Here is a 16,950-nt window from a genome sequence, read left to right as displayed (position 1 = left end):
CATGACATCTGTGAGTGACTCGTGGCACTCACCCCTCCCCTTGCACCTTTCTATGGACCATAAGGTCCTGAGACGTGTTGTGTGTTATGTAAGTGCTGTCCTGGGTCCAGACAAATCTCGAAATGAGCTCGTGAGATCAAGTTGCTGGGTCTGTGGACAGGTTGTTGGCACTGCGGGTCGATGCGGGTAGTGTTGGTGCAAATCGACCCCAAGCCTCCTCGCGCTGCACAGGCTGCCCTAGTTAAAGGGGTATTTTAAGACTTCCCAGACGTGTTTATTTGCCCTCTAACGGCGGTCTGTCTCTTTCTTAAGTTCAGCCTCTTCTTCCATCTGAATCATCCATCTCCTACAGATTGAAGGAATCAGCGTAAGAAAGTCAGCCTCGTTGTACATATTGTGGCACCATGTACCTGTCTTCTCTCAGTGAATTGTACGCTACAAATACTACTACCAAAACAGAAGGTCTCCCACTGGGCACACACTGGTTGAAGCAACGTTGTTTCGACATAATTTGAATGAAATAACGTTGAACCAACATGACTTGACACTGTCTGTGCCCAGTGAGCTGTCACTGTCAGTGATTATCTGTTCTACTCAATAATATTGCTCTCTGCTAAACAAAGAAATCAAAGGAAGTGCGTATTACAAGAATGAGATTGGGAAGGCGACATTGTCTTGCATTGTTGAAGTGCTTGTATGATTAATGGTATGAACAGTAATTGAATGACTTGCAAAAACTGCATGATACATCAATAACTGAACCCGAATCAGAAGAAACATGTTTGATGCTGTGAAACCCTTTTAGAGGGTAGTTTCTATAATAAGTAGATAAACGTGCACATTTGTTGTCGAATAGTGAGTCATCTGGGTGAAAGCCCTTGCATTGAGTATCCTGATGAAAAAGAGGAAAAAGTGAATTGATGATCGTCATGACCCAACACAGCAGTGGCTTTCAGTTCAAGTATTTCACATAGCACCATTTTGTCTTCAGATGAGTTTCAGACAAATGTGATTTCAAAATCAAATCAAATCAAATTGTATTAGTCACATGCGCTGAATACAACAGGTACAGTGAATGCTTACTTCTTATAAGCCCCTAACCAACAATTCAGTTTAAAAAATACGAATAAGAAATAAAAGGAACAAGTCATTAAAGAGCAGCAGTAAAATAACAATAGCAAGACTATATACAGGGGGTACCAGTACAGAGTAAATGTGCGGGGGCACCGGTTCCATAACGCCACGGGTCCATATTGCACGGGTCCATATTGCTGTCATTTTGAATAGCCTTTACCAGACATATACGACATATATGAGAACATTTCATTAGCAGGGCGTTGTTTGAAATGGTCTCTCCCATTGAGCCCTGTTATTTGTGTCTGTTTCCATGCTCAACTCTCTCTCCTCTGACTCCTCTGTGAATGATGAGCCGCTCCCCGTTTTTTTTTCATAACATATCCCAAACGGGGATGTGAATGATGAATTTCCATATCTACCGTTGATTGTTTAATCTGACAGACTGATAATAGATGTTTAATGGCGTCAGCAGAGAGGGCGGTGTCAGGCAGTTCAGTTCTTAGAGACCCATTGTCTCTAACACACTTATGATCAGCGTTTCCAGAATGTTTCTGAAGACCTTTTGTAATTGGATTCACATCGCCTTGTTTGACTATTTGGAAGTCCTGACAGGTGTGGTGTGTCAGCTATGTCATTTCCAACACTGGTGTTTAGAGTGGTGTATTCTGTACCCTATGAGACATGCTGTGTGTAAGACTGACTCAACAGGCAGTTCTTTGTTTCTCCCCAAGTTCCCCTTAGTGCATTGTGTTCTGAGTTCTAAGGCAGGAGCAGACAGCACAGCTATGAAATTGAATGACCAGATAGATCATGGTCCTTTTATGCCTGTTGACTATTCATCTCAGAGGAGTCAAAACCCACAAAACCAATGTGCCTTACACCACAAAATGTGCAAAAAGGAGTGTGGTGGAAATATGGGACTTTGAGGAGTACCTGTAAAATCATCCCACTCATAGTCATAGGGGCGCTTTCGCCTCCAAAACCCCATGCCCTCAAGCCATTTTAGCCCATACAGTCTGTGTTCAAAGTCATCTCAGCTCGATGAGGTGTCATTTCCTATTAACACAGATTTGCAGCACCCTCTATCTCTCTCTGATCAAAACATATTAGCTACAGACCTATACTTTCTGTAAACAGTCTGAAAACTACCTTGCTGACATGGTCTCTTTTCAGTGGAAATTGGTTTTTCAGGGACCTCTTGCAACAAGCAGTCTTGAAAAGGCACAGCGAAATGATCTCTTCCTGTTGTCTAATTAAAGAGCTGAGGTGTCTGGCTGGAGGAAGAGAGAGAGGGAAAGAGAGAGGGAAAGAGATAGACATAAAAGAGAAGAGCAACATTTGACCTGTGCAGGCATATTGACTGCAGAAGTCTTCAGACGGAAGACAACAAAAGCAGTGTAGCGATAGCAAGTACTTCAATTACCCTGCAGTTTGATGCCTTCCTAAACACATCACAGCTCAAAACAAACCGTTCCCTCAAATTGTTGTTTAATTTCTTCTATATGTGTGGTTAACCGTTTACACTCGTGGAAATTGGCCCATGTGGACATGGACTAATTAAAAAGTTTCTAACAGGAAAAACTACACAAAGCATATAAACGACCATGGTAGCAATTGAAAGAGAACACTTTGGAGATTATAGGGAAATGATCAGACCCAAAGTTAGGACACAACAGTTCACCTGACACAAGACTGAATCCAAACGTTACACTGTTGATTTCATGTGCGTTTTACATTAACTATACTTTTCACAGCATTTGTCAATAACGAAATCTGAAAATTCTCTGGCTACATTCAGTAACATAATAAGACCATTTATTGACATTTTGGAGTAGGTGCAAGATCAGAAAAAAACAATTACAAGGGTTTGAGGGAGAGGTCTAACTGGTGGTCCAAGTGCCCACACACCTCTCCAAACTCCACATTTCCTGAGTAATTCTAACTCACTTTTATGACAAAGGAAGAGCCTTCAACTATAAGGTACATTTCTGTCTAGCTTTCCCATTGAGGAACTGAAGCAAGCCTCCTTGTAACTCCTAGCTTTCCCATTGAGGAACTGAAGCAATCATCATTGTAACTGCCCACACACACTGGTTGAATCAACTTTGTTTCATCGTCATTTCAATGACATGTGTAGGGGTTGGTTGAAATAATTATGTCAAATTAGGTTATATCTACAGTAGCTTTGATTGGACTGATACTTTCAAAATCTTAGCTAGCAGTCATCATCATGAATCAAGTTGATAATCTACTGGCAAATCCTTTTTAATCCTTGTCATATGAAGATAAATAATGGAGAGAAATTATAGACAAAACGTATCGGTGCTCATCGGCCATTGAACATAAACATTACGCAAACAAGTTTGAAATCGCAAAATCAACGATGAGTGGTTTGGAAGGAATCAGTGGCTAACTGCAAGCCTTGCAAAGCAATCACTAGCCTGGTATTTAGTGTAGTGTTTGTGTGGGACCCAAGTCTGGTTTTAAGGGGTGTCTTTTCCAAGCTTAAAATGATAAACATTCAACATTGATCATGCTGTCAATCCAGCATGACTTTTGAGACGCTCAAAACAACTGGAAACTGGGAACTGGGAAATCTAACTTCAGTGAGTTCAAGACAACTGGGAAATCTGAAGAAAAAAAAGAGCTCTGACAGAGAAAATACACTTTGAACGGCATCCAACTCGGAATTGTAAGTCGGAAACTTGGGCCTCTTTCTAGAGCTACGACCTGAAGATCACTGGCATAATCATGATTCAAGTTTTTTTTTCTGAGTTCCTAGTTGTCTTATAAGCACCATAAATCCAGAGAATGCTAGACTTTGATGACAAAGTTTGATTACAAAATTTGACCATAAAGGACCGCCGCTCCACCTTCCTGTTCAAGTGAGCACAGCACAACAAGGTGAGTCCAACAATGTATTGTATGCTGCTGCATAAATGATGTAATATGCCAGAGAGATATGTATACTGTAACTAAGAAAGTAATAATAAGTGTATGTTGTGTAGTAAGCTGTTAGTAGTCCATGTGCCTCACCCTAATAATTTTGCCTATTGTTCTGACTTGGTGGTGCACATGTAGCCTATAACCTGTTTTAGAGAAACGTAATCATTGAATATTGTAAGAGCTTTTATTCTCTGCTTACAGTGCCTTGCGAAAGTATTCGGCCCCCTTGAACTTTGCGACCTTTTGCCACATTTCAGGCTTCAAACATAAAGATATAAAACGGTATTTTTTTGTGAAGAATCAACAACAAGTGGGACACAATCATGAAGTGGAACGACATTTATTGGATATTTCAAACGTTTTTAACAAATCAAAAACTGAAAAATTGGGCGTGCAAAATTATTCAGCCCCTTTACTTTCAGTGCAGCAAACTCTCTCCAGAAGTTCAGTGAGGATCTCTGAATGATCCAATGTTGACCTAAATGACTAATGATGATAAATACAATCCACCTGTGTGTAATCAAGTCTCCGTATAAATGCACCTGCACTGTGATAGTCTCAGAGGTCCGTCAAAAGCGCAGAGAGCATCATGAAAAACAAGGAACACACCAGGCAGGTCCGAGATACTGTTGTGAAGAAGTTTACAGCCGGATTTGGATACAAAAATATTTCCCAAGCCTTAAACATCCCAAGGAGCACTGTGCAAGCGATAATATTGAAATGGAAGGAGTATCAGACCACTGCAAATCTACCAAGACCTGGCCGTCCCTCTAAACTTTCAGCTCATACAAGGAGAAGACTGATCAGAGATGCAGCCAAGAGGCCCATGATCACTCTGGATGAACTGCAGAGATCTACAGCTGAGGTGGGAGACTCTGTCCATAGGACAACAATCAGTCGAATATTGCACAAATCTGGCCTTTATGGAAGAGTGTCAAGAAGAAAGCCATTTCTTAAAGATATCCATAAAAAGTGTAGTTTAAAGTTTGCCACAAGCCACCTGGGAGACACCAAACATGTGGAAGAAGGTGCTCTGGTCAGATGAAACCAAAATTGAACTTTTTGGCAACAATGCAAGACGTTATGTTTGGCGTAAAAGCAACACAGCTGAACACACCACCCCCACTGTCAAACATGGTGGTGGCAGCATCATGGTTTGGGCCTGCTTTTCTTCAGCAGGGACAGGGAAGATGGTTAAAATTGATGGGAAGATGGATGGAGCCAAATACAGGACCATTCTGGAAGAAAACCTGATGGAGTCTGCAAAAGACCTGAGACTGGGACGGAGATTTGTCTTCCAACAAGACAATGATCCAAAACATAAAGCAAAATCTACAATGGAATGGTTCAAAAATAAACATATCCAGGTGTTAGAATGGCCAAGTCAAAGTCCAGACCTGAATCCAATCAAGAATCTGTGGAAAGAACTGAAAACTGCTGTTCACAAATGCTCTCCATCCAACCTCACTGAGCTCGAGCTGTTTTGCAAGGAGGAATGGGAAAGAATTTCAGTCTCTCGATGTGCAAAACTGATAGAGACATACCCCAAGCGACTTACAGCTGTAATCGCAGCAAAAGGTGGCGCTACAAAGTATTAACTTAAGGGGGCTGAATAATTTTGCACGCCCAATGTTTCAGTTTTTGATTTGTTAAAAAAGTTTGAAATATCCAATAAATGTCGTTCCACTTCATGATTGTGTCCCACTTGTTGTTGATTCTTCACAAAAAAATACAGTTTTATATCTTTATGTTTGAAGCCTGAAATGTGGCAAAAGGTCGCAAAGTTCAAGGGGGCCGAATACTTTCGCAAGGCACTTTATATGCCCCCTTTGTTTATCCTACAGTTCTGACTTGGTGTACAGGGAGAATACTGTAAGAACGGCCCATGTTCTGAATTCTGTTGCTGTACATTTCAAAATTGCTGAACAAATAGTTATTTTGACTACGTCCGTCCTAGCTTGCTCATTAATGTCAATCGAAATTACAGATTGCCTCTTATCTGCTCGTCATCCCCTTATGCCACAGTTTGTACATCTCAATTGTAAGTAGAAACCACATTTGTTTAAGCAAGTTAGCCATATCAGCAATGTTTTTTTAAAGAATAAATTAGGCTGAATGATTTGTTTCGGTGCCAGACAAGGCTCAGCTGATAGGCAGGTGTAGCAGTGGTACGTTGTTTGGACTGCTGTTTGGGACTCTGCTGTTGGGACAGATTTATGTCGGCCCTAACAGTTTGTGGGAACTGTTTGTCACCGTTATAGTACAATGAATGTATTGTTTAGTGATGTGTTGTGATGTGTGGAGGCTTTGCTGGCATGCAAAAGAAAATGTTTGGGGGGTTTGCACCACCAAGATTTACACTCTAAAATCGCCACTGGCGGGAGGGATGGGGACATCACCTTGTCGTGCGCAATGCTAAAGTTTATAACTTGGGACGGCAGGGAGCCTAGCGATTAGAGTGGTGGGATAGTAACCGGTTGCTTGTTCAAATCCCTGAGCCAACAATATAAAAAATGTGCCGTTCTGCCCTTGACCAAGGCAGTTAACCCCCACAACAGCTGATCCCCGGTTGCTGATGATGTCGATTAAGGCAGCCCCCTGCAACTCTCTGATGCCTAGGGGTTGGGTTAAATGCGGAAGTTGTGCAACTGACTAGGTATCCCCCTTCTCTTTCCCTAATGGCTGTCAGTCAAAACCAGATGAGCAGAGGACCTGAGCTCTGATGTTATGTATATCATTTTACTGTACAGCCACTGCGTTCCAATTAAAGCGCCTATTAATGACAAAATCTGCCATTTTCAACCCGTATAAAGGATGACAAGGGCTGTGAGTGGAAAGGGCTACTGAGCACTTTGGGGTCTCCCAGTGTAAGCAACGTGTACCTTTCAGGTATAGACTGGGATGCAGATAATTATGTGCGATGAGTAAGCATGGTTTGTTGTAGCTCATAGGCATTGCTGAAAATGGTGTACCGCCACATTTCTTAGTTTAATTTAACGCCTAAACTTACGCTCATCATAGAGGTACCTTTATACGTATATTAAAGAACTTTATTTAAATAGCCGCAATCACACAGAACATCACACAGAGTTTTTTTTGTGATGGGATGTCTGGCTCAATCTGGAGGTGAAAAAAAGCCTCTCAGAAATGCTTTTAGGGCCACTTTGCTCTTTGATTTTCCCATTGAGTCGCCACATCAGGTATCTGACTCAGGCTCTCCTGAAGAAGAAAAGAAGGTTGCAGGGGGTATGTGGTGATCAGAGAAATGCCATTACTAGAGGAGAACATAACAGAGAATGCTCGATTCACTGATACTCACAAAGAGATGTGGCTTCTCTGGGGTTTTCTTGTTAGAAATATTGATCCTTTTCAGACAATGTTTAAGTAATATGATCAAGAACAGAGCAAAGCAATAATGTAGACTGACTGCTAATCATTGACGTCAATCACATTAACTTCTGTTTGTGAACTGACATAAGCATAATATAGATCATGACTATAGCTAGAGGGTTGTGTAAATTACAAGGTTCCACAGTAAATTACAAGGTTCCACAGACTTTTTTTTGTATGATTACTCCATTCAGAGACATGTAGACATGAGTATTTCTGCTTCTTTCACAATCAGATCACATTTCATCCTCTCCTCTCTTCACCCCCCTTAGCAGACAGCAAGCATATGCTCAATGTATTCACCTTCTGGCATCTCACCATAAATCGAAATTGTCTTTAGCTTCTCTATGAATGTCCCCTTATATTGCTGCCCTTATCCGCCCACAAATATTTCTGATTCTCTTCTGACTGCCCTCATCCCCTTCACCTCTCTCCTCTCTGATCCTGTCAAACTCTCCTCTGCTGCGATGCACAGCCGTCCACCCACATCAGTCTCTTTCATGCACTCCGCCCTCCTTCTCATCATTTCTCTAACCTCTCTCTCTCTCCTATCCCTCATCTCCCTCATTTCCTCTTGTCCCTTTTCCCATCTCAGCTTCTCTGATTGAACCTTTCACATTTCAGAATAAAAGTGTTCTCATGATACGCTCTCCCATATCATGAAAGCTAATATTTTTTACCCCCATCCCTCAACTCACCCTCAATCTGGCAGGACCTATCTTTTCCTGTTTCCCTCTGAAATATTGTCTGTCCATCAACATCTCGGCTTCAACATGCATACATTTAGATAAGCCTCAACCTAAGAACCTCACTTCTCTTCCCTGACCTCCATCACATGTTCAGTGTCTTCTAATACTTCACTTCCTTCTTGACGTACCATCTTCTCTGATGTTATGCTAGTTAGATTTTAGACTAATGCAGTCCTACTATGAAAACAAAAAGGACAATGTTACAGTGACAATGTTCTATGTGGATGGAATCAGTTCGTATCCTACCAGTCTGGTGTGACAGCCCCTAAAAACATCACTGCATTTATCTATGTTCGATCAATATCTCCCAGTGCCGTCTATCAATGTTTCTCCCTCGAATATAATCCACCACTGGTTCAATCACTTCCATCTCCATCTCATCAATACCATATCTTGAGAAACAGATTCTCCCTTTCTGTCTCTCTGCCTCCCCATTGGTAAGGAGATCATGTGATTATAAGAACTGTTATGAGGAGAGGAGTGGTTAGATATTTGAACAGTTACCAGGCCTGTGTTTCTCAGAGCTACTCCGCTGTTATTTAATTAGTTGTCACTCCTCAACACAGCATCAGAGAAGGGGTTACTGGGTAGAACACTGGACACCCAAACAAACACTCCTCCACCAAACAAGTCAATTAATGAGCCGCCTCTACGAGCCGACAGTAGCCAATAGTTATCACCTTGATGTATGCACATTAATAAGTGCCTCGTGATGCCAAGTTTCTGTGGTTGTACATTTAGAAAGCATGGGGATAGAAGGGTGACACAACCCTCACCATGGGATGTGGAATGCCAGACGAGCTGCGGCGCATTGTGCCACCACCCGCTACGGTAGCATGGGGGACAGGCATATGGCGTCAATTATTTCCCTAGTATGCTAATTAAAGGGAGACCCACCACTTTCCAAAGAAGCCTCTCCAATCCTGCCAGTGTGCAGGATCTGTAATTAATATGGGCAGAACTGTGCTGGAGTGCAGATTGCAGACACTGTTAATCTGAGATACGTAGAAGTGCACTCATCATTATGGGCGAAGGCACATGGAAAGGCGACTGACTAATCAACGTGGTCCATATTTTCTCGAGCGGCGCTCAAGTGTGGCCTTCTCTCCATCACTCGATGTCTGGGGCTGCAGCTCTGGCTCTCACCCTATCAGAGGACAGCACACCATTAATCACGAGTGTCTTAATAAACGCTAGGAGACGAATGTCATCCAGTGCTACACGTCACACGTAGTGCCTCACTGCGTCCAACGACTATTAATTAGCGTCATCAGCGTCCCCAAATGTTTGCGGGCCGTGAGCGATCATTTCATTAGCGAACTTTAGATGGGAGACACGAGGTAAATATTTTGAAGACGGGATAACAAGACGAACAGCAAACAATTCATGCAGATACTTGGCCACGATAAACAAGCTTAACTCTGTAGGACTAGTATCTATCACAGTCTTTATGTAAATAGATACAATCACCTCGTGTACTCATCTTGTGGATTGATTGTTGCAGCATTGGTTACTCGCAGGAGGGCTGGGTAAGAAATTGGGTTGGGTAGGAAAAGAGGCCAGCCATCATCTGGAAGGCTGGGATAAAAAAAGCGAGATGAAGCGACTGATAAACAAAGGGATACTGAGCCAAGTCATCTTTCACTCCCTGAAAAAGTAGTACAATAACATGAAGCTTCCTGCTAAGAGTTTCTATAAGTTATTGTCAAACGGTTGGGTATTGATGGCATATCACCATCCTTTATCGTGGAGTGTCAAGGTGATTGAAGACTATTTTTACTAAGAGGGCTAAAACTTCCACATTGCTCTTAAAGTGCAGTTTAAAAGCTATCCTGTCCCGTGCTCAGCTTTAGATGTGATTCCCTCCAGTCCCGTGCTCAGCGTTAGATGTGATTCCCTCCAGTCCAATGATCAACGTTAGATGTGATTCCCTCCAGTCCAGGGCTCAGTGTTAGATGTGATTCCCTCCAGTCCAGGGCTCAGTGTTAGATGTGATTCCCTCCAGTCCAGTGATCAGCGTTAGATGTGATTCCCTCCAGTCCAGGGCTCAGTGTTAGATGTGATTCCCTCCAGTCCAGTGATCAGCGTTAGATGTGATTCCCTCCAGTCCAGGGCTCAGTGTTAGATGTGATTCCCTCCAGTCCAGTGCTCAGTGTTAGATGGGATTTCCTGTACAGGAGTCACAAGGTTAGGCTGAAGGGGAGAGGGTATGCCACCAGAACATGAATTCACCTCAGCCTAAGATAGTCGGGAGGCGATAGGGAAGGCGATACAGAATCGATGGAAATGGATCAAAGAGTCTCATTCCCGGGGGCCCATAATGGGATGACGTCATGTGGAACGCTAGACCAGCACTCTCAATCCGCTGTCATTAGCCTCTCTGAGGGAAGGGAGGATATACAGAGAGCTTCAGAGCCTCACAGAGTCAGAGACACACTGATCTGTCATTGTAATAGATGGACCTCACAGCGCAAAGCTGCAGTAGAGGTGCTCAGAAATCTCAATACTTTCGCTCAAGGTTGTTGACCGGTCTACCTTAGCTACACAACTGACTTTGTCTCTTCAAAATGTGGGTGAAAACAAATTAGCAGAGCTAAATGAAAGCAAATTGAAATGAAATGTGTAAATGTTTACACTTTGCATTCCATACCTTTGCAGTCAACCCAAGCTCATAATTGCAAAGTCATTTCAGTTGTTATTTTTCCAGCTTGTTATGTCTTCACAAAGCCTGGCATTTCTCCCTCATTAAAATGTTTCCTCACCTCCCCCATTAACAATTGCCTTATGCTGACAATACAAATATAATTGCAGGAAAACATAGAAAGTAATTATTCAAACAAAAAAGTAAAGAAAGGGAAATTAAAAGGGAAATGAATTGATTGTATTCGGTGGGATTTTACATCTCTTTCATGAAAAACCGTCTCCTTTTATTTTTAATTAGCGTCACTTGAATGCTTGTTGAGCATTCTTGAATATGGCTTATTCAATGAATATGAGAGCTCTTTAGTATAGACATCTGTTAGTAATAGAAACAGCCATAGAGAGGGTGTGCAAAAGGCTGATATTAGTCTGTTATCCTCTAATCTCATCTGGGGAAGGTTATGGGAGAAATGTTCCTGTATGCAAAACAATTGGTCTGTTCTGGATTACCACTTAATATGTAGAGCTCAATAGCAAATTCTGTCTTTGAGCTTCATGCATTTCTTTTCAGAGTTTGAAAATAACCTTTCCATTAGAACTGATCCAATCCCATCAATTCATATCATATGACTCTGTATAGCCATTATAATTGCAGTTTTTTTAAATGTTTGTTTTTGTTTTTTTAGTTACATATCCAATCTATAGAGTGCTGTTTTTGCAAGTGGATACTGTATGCTTCTCTCCTATGGCTCCTACATGATTCCAGGTGTTGCTGTTCCATTCAACTTGGATCCTTCAAGAAGATGACAAGATGCTAAGGCAGGGATAAAGGCAGCTTTGAATGATGTTACTTCTTTCCAATTGAAGGAGACATCAGATAAATCTGTGCTTATCCTTGTTAGCAAGTCACGAGATCAACAAACTTCAGGCCACCGGAGGAGGTTTGGTAAAGTTGCAACATGTTTTTGGTTAATGTCATGTAACTGTTGGTTTTTATGTCTCTCCCAATATGGTTGTTACTTCTTTACACTATGCAGTTGTTGTATCACTGGGATCTCTTTGCAGTATGCGATGCAGAAAACTAACAGACGTTGTGATGGCATTGGCAGATGAGCTGGATGAAGAATGGCCTGACCCCCTAAAGATTTGTCAATGTAGGGCAGATACAGTTATAGACCAGCATTAGTTCAAGCTCATGTGGCTCAGTGTTTCTTAAAGCAACAGTGATGTATCCAGGCATGCCTTGGAACCTGTTCAAAGTGTCATCTTTCATTGTGCCTCATGACGTGTGCCACATGACGTGAGGTTTACTCTCACAGTATTGTTTTGTCTTCTCTTCCGAGCTTTATTGTTGTTTTGTCTGTAGAGTGACTAATATTCTTTCTTTGAAGCACAGGGATTCAGTTAGTCATCTTGAACTTAACAATTAGAACTCCTGGATTTCTTCTGAATCTGTGAAGAGCTGGAATATTCACTTGTTCAGAATTGTAGCAACAACTACACTGCTGTACACTGAAACAAAGCAGCGCCTGCAAACCATAATCATACCCCAAAAACATCCTGCAAGCATATTTTATTTATTTACTTATTTAACTAGGCAAGTCAGTTAAGATCAAATTCTTATTTTCAATGACGGCCTAGAAACAGTGGGTTAACTGCCTGTTCAGGGGCAGAACGACAGACTTGTACCTTGTCAGCATGGGGATTTGAACTTGCAACCTTTCAGTTACTAGTCCAACGCTCTAACCCTGCCGCATAGCGACATAAAGCCCACATCCATGCAGAACCTGTCTGCGTTGATGGTAGCTTCTTGCAGCATCTTCCCCAGCAGGCTCCTGTCCCTCCCTCTACCATCGCAGGGTGTAAGGGGGAGAGATGAGTTGAGGTGAGCCCCAGCCAGCCACCCTGCAGGACCCACATGGCACTTTACACACGGCCAGGGTAATGACACAGCGTGGGCTCTCATCGTTACAGGCAGTCCATCAGGTTTCACTGACAGAGGCAGAGTGAGGCTTTCAAAATGGATCTGGGTAACAGTGGGATCCCTCTGTCTTGTCCAGCCACTGGAACCTGGAAGGGTTTCACTCAGTGGTGCCCAAAATGCCTGCATTATGTTCAACCAAGCATGTTTGACATGTTGAGGTGATGTTAAACCATTCGATATGTAGTATGTATGTAGTTCCTATGTAATAACGTTTATTCATTATAATTGCCAGAGATATCGGTTTGAGGGTTATGACAAAGTACAATGTGGACTCATAATGAGTAAAATGCGAACAATTGTTGGTATCAAGTAAAGTATTGACCTGTCACGTCTGAATGAAGACTTTCACACACCAAAGCCATTCTAAATATGCTCTATTACAGAAGATATACATATCTGCACTTCAGGTGTAGTCTAACTCCAACAATACTGTTTTATGGCATTCATTATTTCAAATTCTCACAAAGCCCCTCCACTGACAGGCTCCAGAGCATAGAAATATGAATGAATAGAATGGGCTTTCCCATTCAAGCCAATGATGGCATTATAGGGTGGGCATGGCAGTCTTTGCGAGTGTAGCCAGGATTTTGCCAGTAAAATTGCCAGATTTAGAGGTTCCAAGCCTGTTCTATTCATTGTTATTTTTATGATCCAGAGCCCTGCAGGCAGTACAGCTGTTCATCCAAACATTCCTGTACCTGTTTCTGGACACGTTACAGACTGGAATGAAATGACTGGACACCTCTGAATTTCTGAGAGTCGTGTGACTTTTCTACTGTACATCTGTTTCATGAGTTGATGCATTTACATAGTGGTGGGTGGATATGGGAGTCCTGGGGCATGACATCTTCCCACCTCCTTACAGACACCAGACAGGATGTAGGTGTTCTTCAGCAAACAACATCATCTGCGGTTGTTCACATTTGCTTAACTTTTTAAGGCGTGCAACTTTAGGAGATCCACTCTGAGAAGATAATCAATGGTGATGCAATACAAAATGGATGCACATACTGTATAAGAAAAACAGAATGTTACCAACGTTTATGAAAAGCCAAAGGAAAGCCAATACAACAGGAAGGCAGATATAGGAGCAGTCACTCCAATCAGTTTTTGAACAACCTTTAGAAACCTGAAGTATTCCAACACGTTTCTTTGGGACGGCCTGATTGTTAGACAGTTTGTAGATAGCAGGGAACCTCTTCTTTTCAGTGTAAAACTTTTTCCCTGGCAAGCTCACAGCAGGTTAGTTTAGCTCAGCCATCTGAAGATCGTGTAATTGGTCCCTTGATCAAACAGGGTGATTGAACAGGGCAATACAGCTATAGTGTGAAGGGAGATTGGGCACAAATCTCGTTTTATGTTCGTAAAGGATATTGGGATTTGGAATACCGGTACATTGCCATTTAATTGGATGATGTTGTCTATTGGTTGTTGTTCTACTCCGTTGTATTGTTTCTAAAAAGCTATTCCTTCAGAACTGTGGTAAAATCCAGTTTAACAAGGTACTTGACCCTACTGTGCTGATTGCTTTGACATAAATCTCTCCAACAGGAGGCAATTTTCCCTGCAAAATGTCTGTTATGCGCAGTTCCAGCTACTTATCCGAAACCAGAAGATGAAATGAAGGCTTGTGTTGCCACACATCTGTTTTGTAACTGTCACAACTCTCCATTAGCAAGTCACAGTGACGGAAAGAAGGCAACTTTTTTTCTAACGCCACGGAGATGCTCTCCTGTCACTTCACGTTAAACATTCGAAAGAGTTCACCTTTTATTTGAGTTTCTTTTGTGTTTAGGGTTCTAATGGGATGATCAATGGGTTTGTTGAAATAAATAAGGTACAGTGTCCTGCATCTTCTGCTGTAGTAGAGGAGAAGCTGTGAACAACATGGACCAAATAGACCTTATCGAATAAAGGGAACATATTCACTCCCTCACATGACATGGAGTCCCACAGATGTCAGCAAGTTGACGATTCTGATGAAATCTGTCTTCCCTCATTCTTCGTTGCTCAAAAGGGAATAGCACAAAATGCCTGCCTTCAAATGTGACTGTGTAGTAGAGTAAAGATGCACAAAATCCACTTTAATCAAAGCACACCACTGCCATCTCTGGACATATCTCTTACTTTGAATTTGGTATCGCAAAGACAATTTACTGAAATGTCTGTCAATGGGACATAGGTTCATGTGATCATTCACAGTGGAGTCCAGTCAGTCTGCATTAAAAGAGTCAATGATCACAAAAATGAGGGAAACGTTGATCATATTGTCATGTATTAACAGCCATTTATTTGACATGAAATGCACATAATGTGAATCTGTGGTAATGTTTCATTTGATTTCCAAACCTAACCTTTTCATGGTTTTCCCAATAGGCAGCCACCAACATGATTATCAACATAGTCACCTGGATCTTACCCAGGCCCACACACCTAAAATTGGTAAGGATATTTAAGGTTTGCATGTTCACATAAGTACAGTATGTATAATATGACTGTGGTTGGTTGCTAATATTTCACTCTTTCCAATGAGTAATACAAATGTTTAGATAGTAACTAACCGTCTGTAGAGATATATGGTAGATGGAAAGTACATTATGGATACTAACCATGCCCTTTTAAGTGTGAGATTATACTGCCACACAACGCACAGTGGCTCTTGGGTATGCTACAAATATGCCTTTGTTTACCCCAATAAAGTTGAGGGAGGATTAGGCCATATTGATTTCCTGAATGTATGGTTTTATCAGCTCCAGTACGACACATGAACTTTGACTAAATTCGAAATAAGTCAAAATATGCTTTTTTTAAAGAATTCAAGCGAGGACAAAACCATTTTTCTTGACGGGAAATGAATAGCTTGGATAGCAAATGAAACGGGGTCTTGTGGAAAATGAATTAAAATGGCATCTGTATGGCTTTCTCAAGTTATTGAAAAACTTAAATTACTTATATTGTGCCTTATCTATTTTCCTAAATGAGACTTTCTATGAAAAGAGAGGTGCTTTTTAGCATGAAATTATTAAGTGGTCACAGCTCTAACACTGCAGTGAAACACCATGAGTTCAGAGAGAAAAGCTATGTGCATTGTTGCTAGATGCCTCTCCATCTATCCTACATAATTGGCTAAGAACAAAGTTCATATTTTGATATTTTTACGCTAAGAGGTCTGCACTGAAACGCTACACCATGCTACACTGTCTGTTTCAACATCAGTGGAGCTGTGGACTCCAACCTCATGGCAGGACAGTTTTCCAATTGTATGTTTTGAGGCCAACATTTTCAAAGGCAAAGGGACTTTTGAAAGTACCCATAAGTAGATAGATCTCTCCAACACAGACACCAAAGGATAGCTTTCAAGGTGGATCAAACCAGAGCTGATTATGAATAACTACTATTGAGAATGGCCACAATACATAGAAATCTGATTACTTTATTTGACTAGTACGATCATTATAAATAACATAGACTTTCAACAACTAATTTGAAACAGAAAATGTCAGACACATTGGTTTGGTTATTAATACATACTATGAATAATGTTTGTTATTGTACTGATCCATTTTCTCTTACTTGGATTTGTTATGTAGCCCACAGACAAATGAGACATGGTAAGTAATACGCATATACACCTGCTGTACATGTGTATTCCCTTTCTCTTTTACGTACTGTATATGTCGACCTCTTGTTCTGACAGTTGGTGACAGTGACGTCTTGTATATTGCTGGGGTCAAGGCGGGGGGTCACTCTTCCTTTTTGTTCAGACTGAATGAACCAGAGTTGACACACCAAACTCTCACTTACCTTCTCACTCTGCTCTGCTCTCTTTCTCTCTCTCTCCAGTATCTCTCTTTGTTGGGTTAGCTGCCACATAGTGTTTGCAATGGTAGAGTCTCATTAAGATCTGTGGTAACGCTTCAGAACCGGACCTTTGTTACACAAAATACACATTCTACTCCCTTCCATCTTTTCTTGCTCACACTCACACTCTCTTTCACTCTGTCTCTGTCTCTCACAGAATGCCTCACTTCTGTTCCACATGGTCCTTGGTGTTGTGTGTCCCTGTCCTCGCTATCACAGTAGTCACCCAGCCCTATTTTTAAACCTGCCACCGCTGACCAGCACCTCAGAGGACTGGCAACGACCCACCCCAACCTAAAGCTG

General features: G+C 41.7%; 1 protein-coding gene across 3 annotated transcripts in view; it reads left to right on the top strand.

The window, feature by feature from the left end:
- The window catches only part of LOC110486600 (protein shisa-6), a 68,978-nt gene that overhangs the window by 46,504 nt on the left and 5,524 nt on the right, over positions 1-16,950 (top strand). For all 3 annotated transcript variants that reach the window (XM_036941318.1, XM_036941317.1, XM_036941319.1), the window contains 2 exons: positions 15,163-15,228; positions 16,377-16,397. In XM_036941318.1, the coding sequence (XP_036797213.1) occupies positions 15,163-15,228; positions 16,377-16,397 (87 nt within the window). The remainder of the gene's footprint in view (positions 1-15,162; positions 15,229-16,376; positions 16,398-16,950) is intronic.

This window comes from Oncorhynchus mykiss, chromosome 13, assembly GCF_013265735.2.
Source record: "Oncorhynchus mykiss isolate Arlee chromosome 13, USDA_OmykA_1.1, whole genome shotgun sequence".
Lineage (NCBI taxonomy): Eukaryota > Metazoa > Chordata > Actinopteri > Salmoniformes > Salmonidae > Oncorhynchus > Oncorhynchus mykiss.
Note: the sequence above shows the minus strand (reverse complement) of the source record. Positions and strands in the feature narration are given on the sequence as shown.